The 17,029-nt window shown below is 40.3% G+C and overlaps 1 protein-coding gene and 1 pseudogene across 2 annotated transcripts in view; one reads left to right on the top strand and one right to left on the bottom strand.

The window, feature by feature from the left end:
* The window catches only part of PCCA (propionyl-CoA carboxylase subunit alpha), a 393,065-nt gene that overhangs the window by 58,264 nt on the left and 317,772 nt on the right, over positions 1–17,029 (bottom strand). For both annotated transcript variants that reach the window (XM_088021889.1, XM_028112036.2), the window contains one exon: positions 11,569–11,622. In XM_088021889.1, the coding sequence (XP_087878015.1) occupies positions 11,569–11,622 (54 nt within the window). The remainder of the gene's footprint in view (positions 1–11,568; positions 11,623–17,029) is intronic.
* Positions 11,816–12,789, top strand: LOC114215816 (large ribosomal subunit protein uL29m pseudogene; annotated as a pseudogene).

The following is a 17,029-nucleotide window of genomic DNA, read 5'->3' as shown; positions in this document are numbered from 1 at the left end:
TTTGAAATAATTAGTGACACCCTAGGATACTGTGAAATCATGACGGAGGTTACACTAAATTGGCTCCTAATAGCCGCATATAATATAAATGATTTGGACAAGAGGTAATGTCATTTTAACAATGATATTAGAGAGACTCAGAACCTCCTCCTCAGATGTGGACACTTCCCCGGGGCCTCTGATCTGGGCCTTTCGTCTCCTTCTTCACCTCCCATCCCTGTGGGCAATCTCAGCTACCGCAGGCCTCAGATCTCACCTCTGCATGTTGACCAAGCGCCAAGTTACATGCTCGCCCTTCATCCTTTCCCTCATTTCAGGACTCGAAATGTCCCTGACATCAGAGATGTCTCCCTGGCATTTCAAACTTAAAACCGTCAAAAATCCAACTCATTACCTATCCCACCTTTTCTTTGGTATAATTCTTCTCCTCTTCCTGTTTTTTTCCCCTCAAGTAATTTTATCAGTTATCACATCTGGAAATCTCAGAACCATCATCAGCTCTGCCTAATACATATAACTGGACCCTGGGTCCTCAAGGAGGCTCTCAAATGCACCCTCTTCTTCATTTGCCCCCACAAGTTCTCTTTAAAATCAGCACAAAACCAACCGACACCTCTCTTCTTTCAAATACTTCAAAGTCTAGAGAACAGTGTCCCATCTCCCTGGCATGGCTCTGCCTCATCTAGCTCCCACCACTCTAGCTTCACCTGCCATACAGAACTTGGCCACCGGCCTGCCACCCTCACCAGGCAACTTTCTCTTCTTTAAATATGTGGGCACCCTCAAGCCGCCGTACCTTCATCTGTTCTATTTCCTTTGCTTGCTCTACTATCATCACAGAGCATAGCTTCTGGACATACGGTCTCAGTTTCTGTATCAGAAAAAGAAACAAAGCTTACAGATCTATGATTTCCTCAGCTGCTCTATCAGTCTGTACATAACCCAACTCGGCACTTAACTATGTACTCATGATACCGGTTTGTCTGTGTTTACCCGGAGCCAGCATACTGCTTAAGGGCAGAGACCAAATCACATCATCCAGTACGCTTCCTAGCACGTAGTATAGCACGCAATATGTGATGTCTTTAAAAGTTTTGTGCAAAATGCATCACACAAGGGAATATTAATAATTGCACTTTCATATTATATACAGCATGCCAATTTCCAAAGGCTAGAAAAGTAAAACTTAGTTACCTCCCAAAGGTTTGTTCTTGGGTTGGTTACATGGTACACAGAACACATGTTACCACAAAAACAATGTTCAAGAGCAAGACTGCATTTAAAGCCCATTTTCTAAAATCTTATTTTAGTGACATTTTGGCTGAAACTTTTGCATATGTGGGGAAAAGGCAAGACAGAATGCTACAGAATTACTTTTTCTTAGTATTATAAAATGTATCTAAACAACAGCGAGACTTGGGGGGCACATGGGTGGCTCAGTGGGTTAAGGGTGGGACTCTTGATTTCAGCTCAGGTCATGATCTCAGCCCCAAGGCAAGCTCTGCGCTGGGCGTGGAGCCTGCTTAAGATTATCCCTCTCCCGCTGCCCCTCCCCCGCCTTTGTCTCTCCCGCTCTTAAAAAAAAAAAGAAAAAAAGAAAAAAGAACAGAGAGACTGGCTCATCAACCCTCCACAGAACGTCTACTCTGTGGCCTCCATCTGATTCCTATGGCTGGACAGGAAAAGGATCAGGAATAAAGAGAATGTGACCCAGCGGGGATAGAGCCCTGTGTGGGTGGGGTGGAAGTGGCCCTCTGCTGAAGGCTCTGGGGTTTGATGCCAGACGCTTGCCATCTTCCCCCAGTTTTCCCCATCCAAGGAAATCCGGAGTGGTGCAGCTGGGCGGGGTGAGCAAAGCCCCTGGGGGCAATTCAGTCAAGGAGCAGGCACGAGTGGAAAGCCTAAGCCAGTAGCACTTGGGGCGGCTGCAAAGGCAGGCTGGGACACGGGCAAACATGCCAGAAACCCCAATAAGTCATCATTCACTCCCAAAACTCCACTAATACATATTAAGAGAAAGGGATGGGCTACAGAAGGGAGAAACGGCACATGGAGATTACAGGAGTCAGACACGATGTAAATGGAGAGGCTGCTTCCGAATTCATAAGGTATACAAGACTGAACAAATTCCCTGGAAGTTTATTTTTGGAAGACAATAATAACCTCAAACTGGATGACATCATTTACTTCTCAAGAGTACTTAGAAAAACAATAACAAACACAGTTCTTTTCATTTTCCAATTATTTGGAGTTCAAACAAATGGGAGTTTACTCTATCAAAATTCAATATCCATATGTGAGTTTTCAGAAGAATGAGAGCTTCTTGATGATGTTTCTACATCTATAAATATGAATAATGCAGATTTTGGATTCTATCATATCAGATGACAAGATACAGCCTAAGCTTCAGCTCTCGCTAATTAAACGAATCAATTAAGAGACTACAGTTGCAACTGTGTAGCTGCTGTTCTATAGTAGCAATAACAACCCCACGGGGAGGTCTTTTACTACATTAAAATGCTGTCCTCCACAACTCCATCTGATATTATTAGAAACAGTTATTTGTGTCTTGCTGTCATATTAGCAGCAAAGGCAAATTATGGAAATATGCAGACCAGAATGGTCCCAGTATGAGATCAGGTTGGGTTTTCAGCCTCCAAGGGAACAATTGCTGAAATTCCAAAGTTCCCCAAAGTTCTTTAATGGAACTGATAAATCTATCAGCACAGCATCCATTTAGAAACTAGGTAAGGGTCACATATTTACATACTTTCCTGCTAAGTTGATACAATGCAACTAGATGAATTATCATATTAAGTTTACCCTCCTGAGTTAAACTGATGGAGTTCAAAATTGTTTTCGATGGTTGTCATTAATCGCTGTTACTTCGTAAACGCTTACTTTGAAATCTAATTGTGCTAGCGTACCAAGGGTCATATTAATAGCATTCTTAATGGTAAATCTTTGTAAAACATGTTTATTCTACTGATATTATCACTCAAGCTTTCAAGGATAATAAGAAATAAAGTATATTTATTATCAATAAAAACTTAATTTAAAATGTACAATTTGAGATTTAAATTAGCTTTAAGAACTTCAGCATGATTTGGTTTCATTAAGATCTCTGGCTAAGCTTCAGAAACATATAATTTGATAGTTCCTCAAGAGTCCTTGGGTAAATGCCAATAGTGCAGCTATAAAGAAGCTGTTTATTGTACTATCTAAGCTTATTTTTGCTTTGGGGCAATATGCATTGTTTTCACAAGAAAAAAAAACAGTCTTGGTGAGATACATTTGACTTGATATTATAATATTTAAAAAAATAATGGTACTTTAAAAATTAAACAATGATTACAAAACAAAACTTTGGAATAAAAATGGTAACTTCTGCATTAAAAGCAGTAAGAAAATATTCATCCTTATTGTAAAGCATAGTTCAAGTAAGTAATTCTGGTTTAAGTAGAACACTGGATGTCTTCCATTTCTTTGTGAACTTATACTACCTGATGTGCACAAACTCACAGCTTCTCCAAAAAACATGCACACAAAACAAAACTCAGAAGACTTACAATTTGAAATAGGCACATATATCTTGGAAAAATTCTGGGATATGTAGCTTACCAACTATATTGGTATCTATGGTGTATATTATGGATTATGTTTGTATCCCTCACCTAAGCTCTAACAACCCCCAATATAATGTTATACGGACGCGGGTCCTTCGGGAGGTAGTTAGGTTTAGATGAGGTCAAGAGAGTGGGGCCCTCACTTATAAAAGAGAAGAAAGAAGAACCCACTATATTGTACACCTGAAACTAATCTAACACTGTATGTTAATTAACTGGAATTAAAATGAAAACTTTTTTTTTTTTTAAGATTTTATTTATTTATTTGACAGAGAGAGACAGTGAGAGCAGGAACACAAGCAGGGGGAGTGGGAGAGGGAGAAACAGGCTTCCTGCTGAGCAGGGAGCCCGATGTGGGACTCGATCCCAGGACCCTGGGATCATGACCCGAGCCGAAGGCAGACGCTTAACGACTGAGCCACCCAGGCGCCCTAAAATGAAAACTTTAAAAAAATAAAAAAAGAGAAGAAAGACCAGCACTCTCTGCCGTGTGAGGATACAGCTATCAGGTGGGCACTTGCAAGCCCGGAAGAGGGCCCTCACCAGGACCCGAATCTGCTGGCACCTCGATCCTGAACTCATCAGCCTCCAGAACTGTTAGAAATAAATGTCTGCTGTTTAAACCACCCACTCTATGGTATTCTGTCACAGTGGTCTGAACTAAAACAGTCATCCTTAGCAGTTATGGCAATAACTGGATCACACAGTAAAGTGATTTGTTCTTAAGGCACTCTGATGGTGAACAGCTTCACTTGAAAGTCAGAGAGACCTGATTTTGCATCCTGTTTCTACCAACTGTTAGCACAGAACAGTCACTTAAACTGCCTAGGGCTCACTTTGTCTTCTGAAGATAGGCATACCCTTCACCGGTGTTCCTGCATGTTTGAGTATGATGTTAACAGGTAGAAAATCCTTGGGAAAATAAATGGCAGTACTCAGGTCAGGTATTAATAAGGAATGATGCTCTGTTTATAAAATATACTTTTAGGTAAATTACCTGAGTTAGTTTTCAACTCTTCATATATGTGAAATACGCTTTCATGCCTACCTATGTAGAGTGTGTACTGGGTTGAACGCTGCGATCCAAAAATTCATGCCCAGCTGATATTTCAGAATGTGACCTCATTTGTAAAGAGGGTCTTTGCAAATGTAATTAACTAAGAAGAGGTCTTACTATATAAGGGTGGGCCCTAAATCCAATGACTGGTGTGCTTAGGTTGCTGTGACTGAATATACACAGACCTGGGGAAGAAAACCATGTGAGGACAGAAGCAGAGACTGGAATGATGCAGCTACAAGCCAAGAAACAGCAAGTACTGCCCCAACCCCCGGAAGCTGGGAGAGAGTGCCCCAACCACCGGAAGCTGGGGGAGAAGTGCCCCAACCACCGGAAGCTGGGGGAGAGGTGCCCCAACCACCGGAAGCTGGGAGAGAGGTGCCCCAACCACCGGAAGCTGGGGGAGAGGTGCCCCAACCACCGGAAGCTGGGGGAGAGGTGCCCCAACCACCGGAAGCTGGGAGAGAGGCATGAAACCGATTCCCTGGAGAGCCTCCAGAAGGAGCCAACCCTGCCCACTCCCTGATTTCAGATTTCTCATCTCCTAAACTCTTAGAACACAATTCTGTTGTTTGAAGCTACCCGGTTTGTGGCAATTTGTTGGAAACAAATACAGTCCTATATCCTACCTACTGGGATGGTAATGAAACTGATAGATACTAAAGGTTAAAATTTGTATGTACATTCAAGTCAAATATGCTCCTCTGAATCACAGAGGCACAAATTTCATCTCAGTGCCTTCTACTAATTCAGAGGAGTTTGCTTTTCATTATATAAAAATACTACTTAACAATTTTTTAAAAGATTTCATTTATTTATTTGAGAGGGAGAGAGAGAGAGAGCATGAGCAGCGGGGAGGGGATGGGGGAGAAGCAGGTTCCCTGCTGAGCAGGGAGCCTTACATGGGACTCGATCCCAGGACCCTGAGATCATGACCTGATGGGTGTTAGGATAAGCTAGGTTGTGCTTCAGAAGTAACATTGAAATCTCAGTCCACGGAAGGTCAGGGGGACAATTCCCAAGCTCCAACCTTCCCCAGGGACCCATGCTCTAGGGACTCAACAACCAGGCATGTAGTTCCCCAAGTGGACATGGTAGGGACCTAGAGAGCTCACACCTCCTCTTGGCTGTCCCTGACCAGAAGTGAAGACATCACTATAAGCAGACAATTCTCCATGGGTCTCTCATGCTTCTCTTCTACTTCTTGTGAGCAAAGCACTGACTGTCCTTTGTTCTAGACTATTTTTTCAAGGCTGTTTGCTATACAAAGACAGACAGTGTCTCCCTCGGAACAAAGGGAAGGCATGCTCACTGCCCATATAGAGGCTCGGGGTTCTGAACTAAACTCAGGTTCTTCTACTGTAACATAACCCACTGTGTGAGCAGGTGTCCTTCTGCCCTCTTCACACCACCCTGTGGGAAATGGAGCTCAGGGAAATGGTACAAAACTAATGATATTCTGGCTACTGCTATTGCTGTAATAAACCATCCTTCAGCTCTGACCCTGGAGTCTTGTCCCTTCTACCAGCATCCATGACTATAGCGGGTTAATCTGTCAGCTTCAAGTAGGGTAAAATCTCAGACCCTCCACAGTTCTTGATAGTCACTTCCATTCACAGCTCCTCGTCAGAACTAGTCATGTTGTCCGACCCAATCCTCCATGCCTTATCAAAAATGCAAATGACATAAAGAGACTAAACTCATGCATGTATACAGTCTCACTCCACAGAAAGATGGGCAGAAGGCTTGAAGAGGTACTTTACGGAGGAGCAGACTCAATGGTCAATAAACATAAATGGCCAATAAATGCAGAAAAATATGTTCTACTTCCTTAATGATCAGGATGTTAATTAAAACCACAATGGGGACACTACTAACACTGGCAAAAATGAACAAGTCTGATAATATCAGGTACTGGAGAATGTGGAACAAAGTGAATGCATTCACTACACACTCAATGCAGATCAACCCTACCGAAACGACAGCACAGATGCAATCAGGATATGTTTGCTCATGTGCATAAATGCTTAGAGCAGCATGGAATTAGAGAAAAGACACCAGAGACCACCCAGGGGGCCAGCAACAGTAGAGGTGGACCTCACAAACAGCACGGAGCCAAATAACCAAGTCATACACAATTACAGAATATAATCCCATGCATGTCAAGCTTAAAAGCATGCAAAGCTTAACTGCTTGATATTTAAGGATGCATTTATGTGGAAAAATTATAAAGAAAAGGAATGATAAAAGTTAGGAAGAAGTTCTCTGTGCAGGGGGGAGAAAGGATGTCTGATAGATAGGATGGAGAAAGAATACACAGTAAACCTCGGAGGTAATGATGACTTTTGTGTTTTTTTAGAAAACCTCTGGTGGGTATACAGGTCTTTGTTTTATCATTACTCTTTATAACTGACAAATATTTTATGTTATTTTACACATATTACAAATATGTAAAGCATATTTACAACATTTTCTATAGCATATATATAACATTCTATAGCATATTTATAACATTTCTATATATAGCCAGCAAAATCTAATTTTAATAATGAGACTTATTTTATTGAGAAATAACAAAATGGTAGTTTTTTAAAGTTTGAAGTGTGTCAAAAACTAATTATTTTGAAGTCTGTACCTTCTCTGAATTGAAATAACATTTCTGAACTTTACTGATGCAACAGAAGTCCTTCTTAGTCTAAAATTAAATTCCTCTTTGAACACTGAATGTGATGTTTGACAATATTCAAAAGCCAACTTGTATGGAAAACTCTACAAGTATTCTCACAGAGTGTATTTGGGAAGTCTTACCTTTACCGTATGACCTGCTAGCGCTCTTCCTGACTGAAAGCTTTGGAAACTGAATCTCTTTAAAAAATTAGGATCAAAGCAGCACACACTAGCTAGAAATTACTCCGCACCTGTCCTAACAGAGTCCCGCTATCTCAAAACCTTTCCTTTCTCTCGATTATGGCTAATAGTACACACAGAAAAATGCCTTGTAACAAACCACAGTGGCCATCCCAACTGCTGTGATGCAGACTTCTAAAGTACTTGGAAGTGACTCTAGACAGTGACACTCCTTCTCTGTACAAACTGTATAAACGGTGTGGACAAATCTCTGGGATTTGTCAGCAAGTCACCTATGTTGGGGAGGGGGGCGGCATCAGCTCCATACACAGGTCGTGTGTGTGTGTGTGTGTGTGTGTGTGTGTGTGTTTGTGTGTGTGTGTGTGTTTCCTACCATATTTTAGGGGCCTGAGTGGATAAAAAGAAAAAGCAGAGAAATCGGAGCCCCCTTGTTTGCTCTGCCCACCAACTAGCTGTGAACCCCTGGGCAAAACGAGCTGTCTTTTCTGAGGAAGACGGACTCATTGCTAAGGCCCCTACGCTTTTCCTTTTCCCCGTTTGTTTCTGCATTTGTTTTCTTTTTCTTTTTTAAGTCTAATCCTTGGGTCCCGCGCTTGCCAATGTCATTAATTCACTCGACAAGCATTCACTGAGTGCCCCCGGGACCCAAGGCCCTGCTCTGGGTGCTGGGTGAGAACAGTGAACACAACGGGCAAGAGCCCTGTGCTCACGGACCTTAGGTCATTCAAGTGGGAAAGACGGACAATAAACAAGTTTGTTTGTTTTTTTTTTTAAGATTTTATTTATTTATTTATTTGAGAGAGAGAATGAGAGAGAGAGAGAGCATGAGAGGCGGGAGGGTCAGAGGGAGAAGCAGACTCCCCGCCAAGCAGGGAGCCCGATGTGGGACTCGATCCCGGGACTCCAGGATCATGACCTGAGCCGAAGGTGGTCGCTTAATCAACTGAGCCACTCAGGCACCCAATAAACAAGTTTTAAAAAAGTAAAATATGTCAAACATGAAAGTATGTCAAATAGTGATAACTGCTGAAGAAAAAGAACAAAGCGGAGGAAAGGTGGTCAAACTTTTCAACGGTGTGACCAGGAAGCCGTCCCTGAGGCGGTGGCTGTTGTGTAAAGGCTTGAAGAAAGTGCGGGAAACTTCTGTGCAGGTGTCTGGGGGCAGACAGTCCTGGCAGAGGAGAGGCAGATGAGGAGCTCCTGAGGCATGGGCCCAACACGTCTGAAGAAAAGTAACAAGGCCAACTGACTTAGACTGACATTTTTAAAGGATCACGCTAACCATTAAATGAACAGTAGGCTAAGGAGCAGGAGCAGAGGTGGGAAGACAGGCTGCTGAGAGGAAGTAAGGAGAGCACAAGGTTTTAGCTGGCATAGCCATTTTCCAAGATAGGAAAAAACTGCGAGAGAAACACTTTGTTCTGTTTGTGGGTTTTGCCTATCGAGAACTCAGTTTTCAATACATGAACCCAGTGAACTTGATTAGAATCCAAGGAGAGATGTAAGTGCAGACACGGAAGTACCCATGACTTACTGTTGCATGAAAAGATCTGTAATTCTATTTCTGGAAGAACACAGGCACGCCACGTTCTTTTGGGCTTCGCTTCATTGTGTGTTGCAGATACAGTGGGTTTTTTGTTGTTTTTTTTTTTTTACAGACTGAAAGTTTGTGGCAACCCTGCATCTATCGGCGCCATTTTTCCAACAGCATTTGCTCATTTCCTGTCTCCGTGTCACATTTTGGTAATTCTTACAGTATTTCAAACTTTTACATTATGACTGTATTTTATTATTACTGTATTATTGTGACCTGTGATCAGTGATTATAACTCACTGAAAGCTCAGATGATGATTAGCATTTTATAGCAATATAGTATTTTTATTTTTTTAATAGTTTACTTATTTATTTATTTTTGGTAATCTCTACACCCAAGGTGGAGCTCCAACTCACAACCCTGAAATCGAGTCACATGCTCTTCTGATTGAGCCAGCCAGGCGCCCCGAGCTATACAGTATTTTTAAATTAAGGTACGTGCGTTGTTTTTTAGACATAATGCTTTGCATACTTAAAAGACTACACTGTAGTGTAAACCTAACTTTTATATGCACTGGGAAACCAAAAAATTCATTTGATTCACTTTACTGCAACACAGGCTCTCTTGCCCTGGTCTGGAACCAAACCCACAGTATCTCCAAGGTGTGCCCGCATGTCAATAATAATGTAAATGCCTCTAGGGGATGGGATGTGTATACTTCTGTGATGGTGAATTTTTATGTGTCAATCTGGCTAGGCCACAGTATCCAGATGTTTGGCCAAACATTATTCTAGATGTTTCTATAAAGGCATTTTTCAGACTAACATTTAAATCAGTAGAGCTTGGGTAAAGCAAATTACCCCCCATATAATCTGGGTGGGCATAATTCAATCAAATGAAGAAAAAGGACTGACCTCCCAAGCAAGAAGGAATACTGCAAGTACATGGTCTTTGGACTTGAACTCCAACTATTTCCTGGTCTACTGTGCAGATTTTGGACCCCCCCCCCCCCGTGCCCCAACACTCACACATCCTGCCGGTTCTCTTTCTTTGGAGAACCCTAATACAATTTCTTAGGACATGCACTGAAATAATATTTAAAATTTTAAATTAAAAAAAAAGCAAGGAATAACTTATTCATCAGAAAAACAAAAATAACTATAAATCTCAGGTGCAACACTTAAAATTTATGTGACATTAGTCAAGTGCCTATGCATATACTACCATATATACTGCAATACATAAACTTGACTGTGCCTTTATACATATGTAAACTGTAAGTGCACATATTAATGTGCTTCCTACCTCAATGGCTACAAATCACTACTCTTTTGATCCAAGCCACAGGCCTTTCCTCTGATATTCTCAATAAACTCACTGAGCAAACAGAAATACCCAATGTGAATTCACAATCTGAACAAGGTACCCAAAAAACACGAACAGACATTTCACAGATTTTAAATGATACCTAGTAAATGAATACATGGAGAAATGTTCATGACACAGAGAAATGCTAATTAAAACAATAAGCTACCTTATTGTTTGAGCATACCTCATTGGCATGATCATTATGATCATTACTTTTACATTAAAGGAAAAATAATAACTGTAAAGTAAATATCTTTTCACCAGATAAAGTTAAATAATTTTGAAAATTGTAACCACTACTAGTGAGAGTGCAAAGTAGTGTTCTAAAACGTGATGAAGGGCATTCAAAAGAGATATGAAGTAACTGGTAACATGTACTAAACCATAAAATTATTCATGGTTTTCATTCCACTTAGAATGAAATATATCTTACACATTTTTAAAAATATCCATGTTTGAAAATAATTCAAAACATCAAGAAAGCAAAACCCATGAAGTTGTTCACTAGAACACCATTCATAATGGCAAAAATGAGGGATAACTTAAATACCTAAAAACTGAGATTCATGGATAAGGAAATATGTCACATCTACTCATCAGAATGTTAAACACAGCTCCATTAAAATGATGCTGATAAATATTTTCTAGCAATATGGAAAATGATTAATAGGATCTTACGTGAAAAAAAAATCAAGATACAAAACTATGACTCAGTTTCCTTAGAAATGTGTACTCAAAAGGACCTAACAGAGAAAGTTATAAGCAAAACCGACAGGAAAAAAAAAAAAAAATCAAGGTCACTACGTTCAAAAGCATCTTAAATAATGTTTCTTATTTTTATTAAAAAAACAGGCAGAAAAAAAGCACTTAAAATATTCAACAAAGTGCAAATAATTAAAAAAATTATTTTCTCTCTAATAGGAAATCGCTAAAATTATTGTATCATGGAAACTTCTTGAGCACATTAAAGGCGGCATTTCTTATACAAACATATGTCATTTAATAACAAAACAAAACCATGATGAAGACAAGTTCAAATACATAGGCTAAAGCTAGTTGAACACTTTTTTCTCTGTTAAGTGAATATACAAAATAATAATCCTTTCATACTTACCACTGTACCAAGAAACTGAATGCTCATGTTTCCACCTGCTTCTCGAGAAAGACACTGGGAAAGGGAAAAAAAAAAAAGTATAGAATAAATTCACATCCACACAAAAATGTGTACATGAATGTCCGTAGCAGCATTATTCCTAATAGCCAAATAACCTAAATGTCCACCAACTGGTACATGGATAAACAAAATATGATATATTCATATAATGGACTATTCGGCCATAAAAAGAATGCAGTACTGACACATGCAACAACAGAAGGCCGTCACAAAGGACCTCGTATTATATGATTCCATTGAACATGAAATGTCCAGAACGTGCAAATCCAGAGATAGGAAGTAGATTAGCACAGTTTGGCAGTTCTCCGCAGAAAACCCGCAACTGCTCTAGGGACTTCCTGGTCCTCACACTTCCTGGGCTAGTACAGGTTGCCTAAGAACACACCAAATGTCACAGCTTTTCATTAGCGTAGATTACTTTATACCACCTGTCAAGGAAAGGACTGAAAGAATTTTTTGATTCCCCAAGAAATTGGGGGGGGGGGGGAGTGAAACTTGGAGCCTCATGGACCTGTCAACAATTAGGAATGAAAGTAATGAAGATACACATAAACTCTGGCTGTCCTACTGAAAAAAGAAACATGCTCCTAACTCTACAGCAGGGTGCCAAGAGGCAGAGATTGCCAAAAATGCTAAGTCTGGAACAGTAAGAAAGGGTAGCAGATTCTACGGATGCATTAGATGAAGTTGTCCAGGAAAGAGACGATGCCCTAAGGCTTCTTCAGACTGCTCAAGAAAAAGCTAGACCTCATGCTTGGGTAAGAGGCATCTTTGGAAGAATCATCTGGCACAAGTTCAAGAAGTGGCTATGCCTTGGTACCTAAGTAACAGATACAATAAGAAATGATTCTTTGCCAGGCCTCACGTGGGGCATTTTGTCAGATTGAGACTGGAGAAGTAAGCCCACATTAAAGCCAGTAAGTCTAGGGGGAAAAAGTAAGAAAAATTTCATACACAAACAATGAATCATGGAACACTACATCAAAAACTAATGATGTAATGTATGGTATTAACATAACAATAAAAATTTAAAAAAAATAATTTAAAAAAAAGTAAGAAAAATTTCTTCAGAAAGAGTTTCCATGGGGCGCCTGGGTAGCTCAGTTGGTTAAGAAAGAGTTTCCACATCTTTCTGAAGCCCAGAAGTCAAGTCCTATCTAATAAGTTTGAACTCTTAACTTACATTTTATTCTTCTTGGATAACAGTCTATATACAAAAGTAAATATATGTTAAGTGGCTTCATAAAGAACTTGTGTTTTCAGCTGAATGACAACTGACTTACTGATTGGTCGAAGTGTTAATATGCCATGCTAATTCTGGGAGTGGTCGTGCTTTTACCAAACTTTGAAAAAAATCAGGTATAAAGCACAGATCAAATTCCTTTTTTTATTTTTTTTTTTTTTAAGATTTTATTTATTTATTTGAGAGAGAGAGCATGAGAGAGAGCATGAGAGGGAAGAGGGTCAGAGGGAGAAGCAGACTCCCTGCCGAGCAGGGAGCCTGATGCGGGACTCGATCCCGGGACTCCAGGATCGTGACCTGAGCCGAAGGCAGTTGCTTAACCAACTGAGCCACCCAGGCGCCCTCAAATTCCTTTTAGAAAGAAAGGAAGCGGGGGAGGGAAGAGAGAAGGAAGAAGGGAGGAAGGAAAGGTGGCTGCCTGAGGGAGACGGCAGGGAGGAAATGGGAAATGACTGCTAATTAGTAAGGCTTGCTTTCTGCGTTGGGGAAAATGTTCTACAATTGTTTGTGGTGATGGTTGCACAACATCTGTGAAGAGACTAAAAACAGTGACTTGTGCACTTTGGGTGAACTGTGTGGTGTGTGAATTCTATCTCAATAAACCTGTCATAAAAAGTTAGCATTTGTTTAAAATAACAAGAGGACAACACAATGCTTCTACAACCAGAGAGCAGTGAAAATAGATATAACCTCTACGTTCCGCAAATATTTGTAAATAAAAAAAAGCTCAAAGTGAATACAATAGGATTTATGCATATCTTGTTTGAATTTCGGTTTGCTAGAAATGGATAACTAAATAGTTCACTAGAAGTAAATTATATTTTTTTTCCAGATAATTCTCACCTGTAAAATTGCTCTATTTATTCCTAGCTTATTCTTCAAAATTCTTTCTTTCCTGCGCTACTCAGAAAGGGCCTAACGGCCTCAAAGACTCCACAAAAAATAAAGCCTTTCTAACTAAGTAGCTATATGTTTTTTTTTTAAAGTTCCCAGGCGTAGCCCTGGGACAGGCAGGGCTGCCTGCCATGGACTATTACAGATACATCCTAATTGTATTCTTTTTAAGAAGTATAGGTTTACCAACCCCAATCTTTAAGATCACTCAAGTCCTAGAACCCAGAGCAAATCTCCAGAATTCAAGCTGAGTCCCTGGTTCCTTGATTGAGGGAAGTTAGATCAGTCAGAAGGAAAGCGGATTAATGCACCAGGACAACAAGATGGTTACCCCACCCGCAAGTACTGCCCCAGTGACTCAACACAAGAGTAGTCTGACCAGCACACTCAACGTGGTGTGCTACAGTGCAGAAGACTCAAAATCAGTATTTTTATCCATTAACTTCACTTCTAAGAATTTATCCTAAGGGAAAAAGTCATGAGTAGGCAAAACGTTAATAACAACAACAACCAAAAACAAAAGAAGCCCACAGCTACAAAAATGACATCACAGTGCAGTTTACAGAATCTAAAACCTTCCAAGCAACCTAAATGATGAATAAAAAAAAAAAAAGGTTAAATAAATTATGGTATAATCCATGCAGCCATTAAAAAATCTGAGACATGAAAAAATGTTCACAGTATTATTTCTAAGTGCAAAAAAAAAAAAAAGAACAAAACAATGTTTGGAATATATCATGATAAAAACTTGTATATGTTAAAGATAAAATTCTAGCACAGATAATGCACATAGAACAGTTAACTACTATTTCTGGGTGGAAGATATTAGTTGGCCTTTCTTTTTGGCTCACCTATTATCCCTATTCTTCCAAATGGACATATAGAACTTAATAAAGGCAAAAAGAGAAACAGTACAGAATGGAACAAAATCAATTATTTCCCTCGACGTCCTAAGGGATTAAGAACTGAGTCCTGAATCCTGGGTTCTGACACTGGCACTTCTACGTTGGTCATCCATCCATCCATCTATCCATCCATCTGTTCATCAACTATATTGAATTGAACACTGCCAGCTGAATTAAACTTCACCCTCTAGGTGACTGAAGGAAAGAAGAAAATTCTACAAAAATTATAGGGGCATCTGGTTGGCTTAGTCAGTAGAGCATGCGACTCTTATCTCGGGGTTGTGAGTTCGAGCCCCACACTGGGTGTAGAGATTACATTAAAAAAATAAATAAATAAATAAATAAAATTATAATTCGATATGATAAATCCATAGTACAAAATGTACAAAGTATTAACAGATAAGAGGCCAGACCAGCTAAATGCCCAGAAAGGTTAAGGAAGACTTGAAGATACACAGTAGAGCTGGGTACTAAAAAATGAGCAGACACTCTCTAGAAGGGAAATAAATGAACCACTTTTGGTCAGATGGGACAGTGTATGCAAATTTCAGATAAAGAAAATGCACGTGAGTTTAAGGCGTGGTGAATTGTCCCATATGGTCAGAGATAGGTTTGGTTAATGGAGTGAAGGGGCAAGAAAGGAAAACAGAGAAGGAATTACAGAGCCAAGTCCCATCTTGCACAGATTTCACACTTAACCAAGTTCTTATATTTAAAAACTGTGGAGTAACATGGTTGTTTTAGAAAGATTGATGGTCTGATGTAAGGTTCAAGATACACAGGAATCGGGGAGGAGGTGGGCTGGGAGACCAAGGAAAATGCAGCAAGGTAGCATTCACTCAGGTAGGAGGCTCAAAGGCTAGATAGAGGTGAACCCAAAAGTAGAACTAAGCCTGTGTCATTCACAGAAACGTAGAATTTGGAGAGCAAATGGATCTCAAAATCTACATTTTGTTTTACTTGTGAGGAAAATAAAGATACAGGGATATAAAAATAATCTGCCTGCATTGCAAATGAAGAATAAGAATCCCAACCTAGGGACGCCTGGGTGGCTCAGTCATTGAGCATCTGCCTTCGGCTCAGGTCATGATTCCAGGGTCCTGGGATCAAGCCCCGCATAGGGCTCCCTGCTCCGCGGGAAGCCAGCTTCTCCCTCTCCCACTCCCCTTGCTTGTGTTGCCTCTCTCGCTGTGTCTCTCTCTGTTAAATAAATAAAATCTTCAAAAAAAAAGAATCCCAACCCAAGCAGTTGTGCAGGGTTGGGATATCTCTACTGTGCAGGATGGAATATCTCTACAATTTCAGACCAGATCATCACTTAGATGGTGAGTTCTTTAAGAACAAGGACCATTTCTTACACTTCTTCCTTAATCCCAACAGCATGCAAGTGAGTGCCACAGCAATGGAAACGAAAAATCAATCTTCACCAAGAATTCTAAGTTTTTCCATACTATGAAAGACAAGAGTGATCTACATATCTCTCAGTCTTCGACTGTTTAGCCAAAGTTTTAGCTGGGCAGAGTCAGAGGTGTGTAATCAAGAAATCAGGGAAAGGAGTGCTGTAGAATGATGTAGATTGAGGACAGGCAGTCCAATGATACGCTGACTTCCACACTGCTGAGATTTTGAGTAGTGAGGAAAATACTCAGTGAAAGCATTGCCATTACTCCAAACCCAGGACTCAACCCAGCAGCTGTTAAATCTTCCTTCCTCAGAAGCCTGAGGCAGAGATCCAGAATCCAATCCATATTTACCAGAACAGAATGAGCACAATTAATCACCTCTGTCATGCAGTAACAGACTTAATCCTAATAGCTATTCAGAATGAGAAATTTTGATTGAAAAGTGTGGCTGTTGGATTCTGGGAAGATGGCAGTGGTGGCATGGTTTCTGAATCTTCCGCAGAAACGCTGAAGAGGCCCAGAGACAACAAACATCCCTAGCACCCCAAATGTTGTCTACAAATACCACTTCCCACTCCAAGAAATCAAGGTTTCTCGGCAGAATGGCTGATCCCGAGTTTGGGGCAGAAATGAGGCTGCTATATCTTGTCACATCAGAAAGTAAGGAGCTATCAAAGATTGGGGCCATGTGAGAAAGACTCAGGACTGAAAACATTCCCTGGCCAGAGCTGATGAAGTCTGACCGACAATAAGGATTGTAACTGCAGTGGATTAATGCAGACCAGGTATGTTTGAACCCATGAGTTCAAAGTGGATACCAGGAACAAAAACAAAACACCCTAATTTAGTCACTTTTGGAGAATCATAGGGAACCAACTCTCTAGGAACTGGAAAAATCAAGGGAAAGGATCCAGCATTTATCTTTTCTATGAAAACTGTTGTCCCAGGGCGCCTGG

Source organism: Eumetopias jubatus, unplaced genomic scaffold (genome assembly GCF_037043125.1).
Source record: "Eumetopias jubatus isolate StellerSeaLion01/CBP00866 unplaced genomic scaffold, mEumJub1_p1.0 scaffold_3, whole genome shotgun sequence".
Lineage (NCBI taxonomy): Eukaryota > Metazoa > Chordata > Mammalia > Carnivora > Otariidae > Eumetopias > Eumetopias jubatus.
Note: the sequence above shows the minus strand (reverse complement) of the source record. Positions and strands in the feature narration are given on the sequence as shown.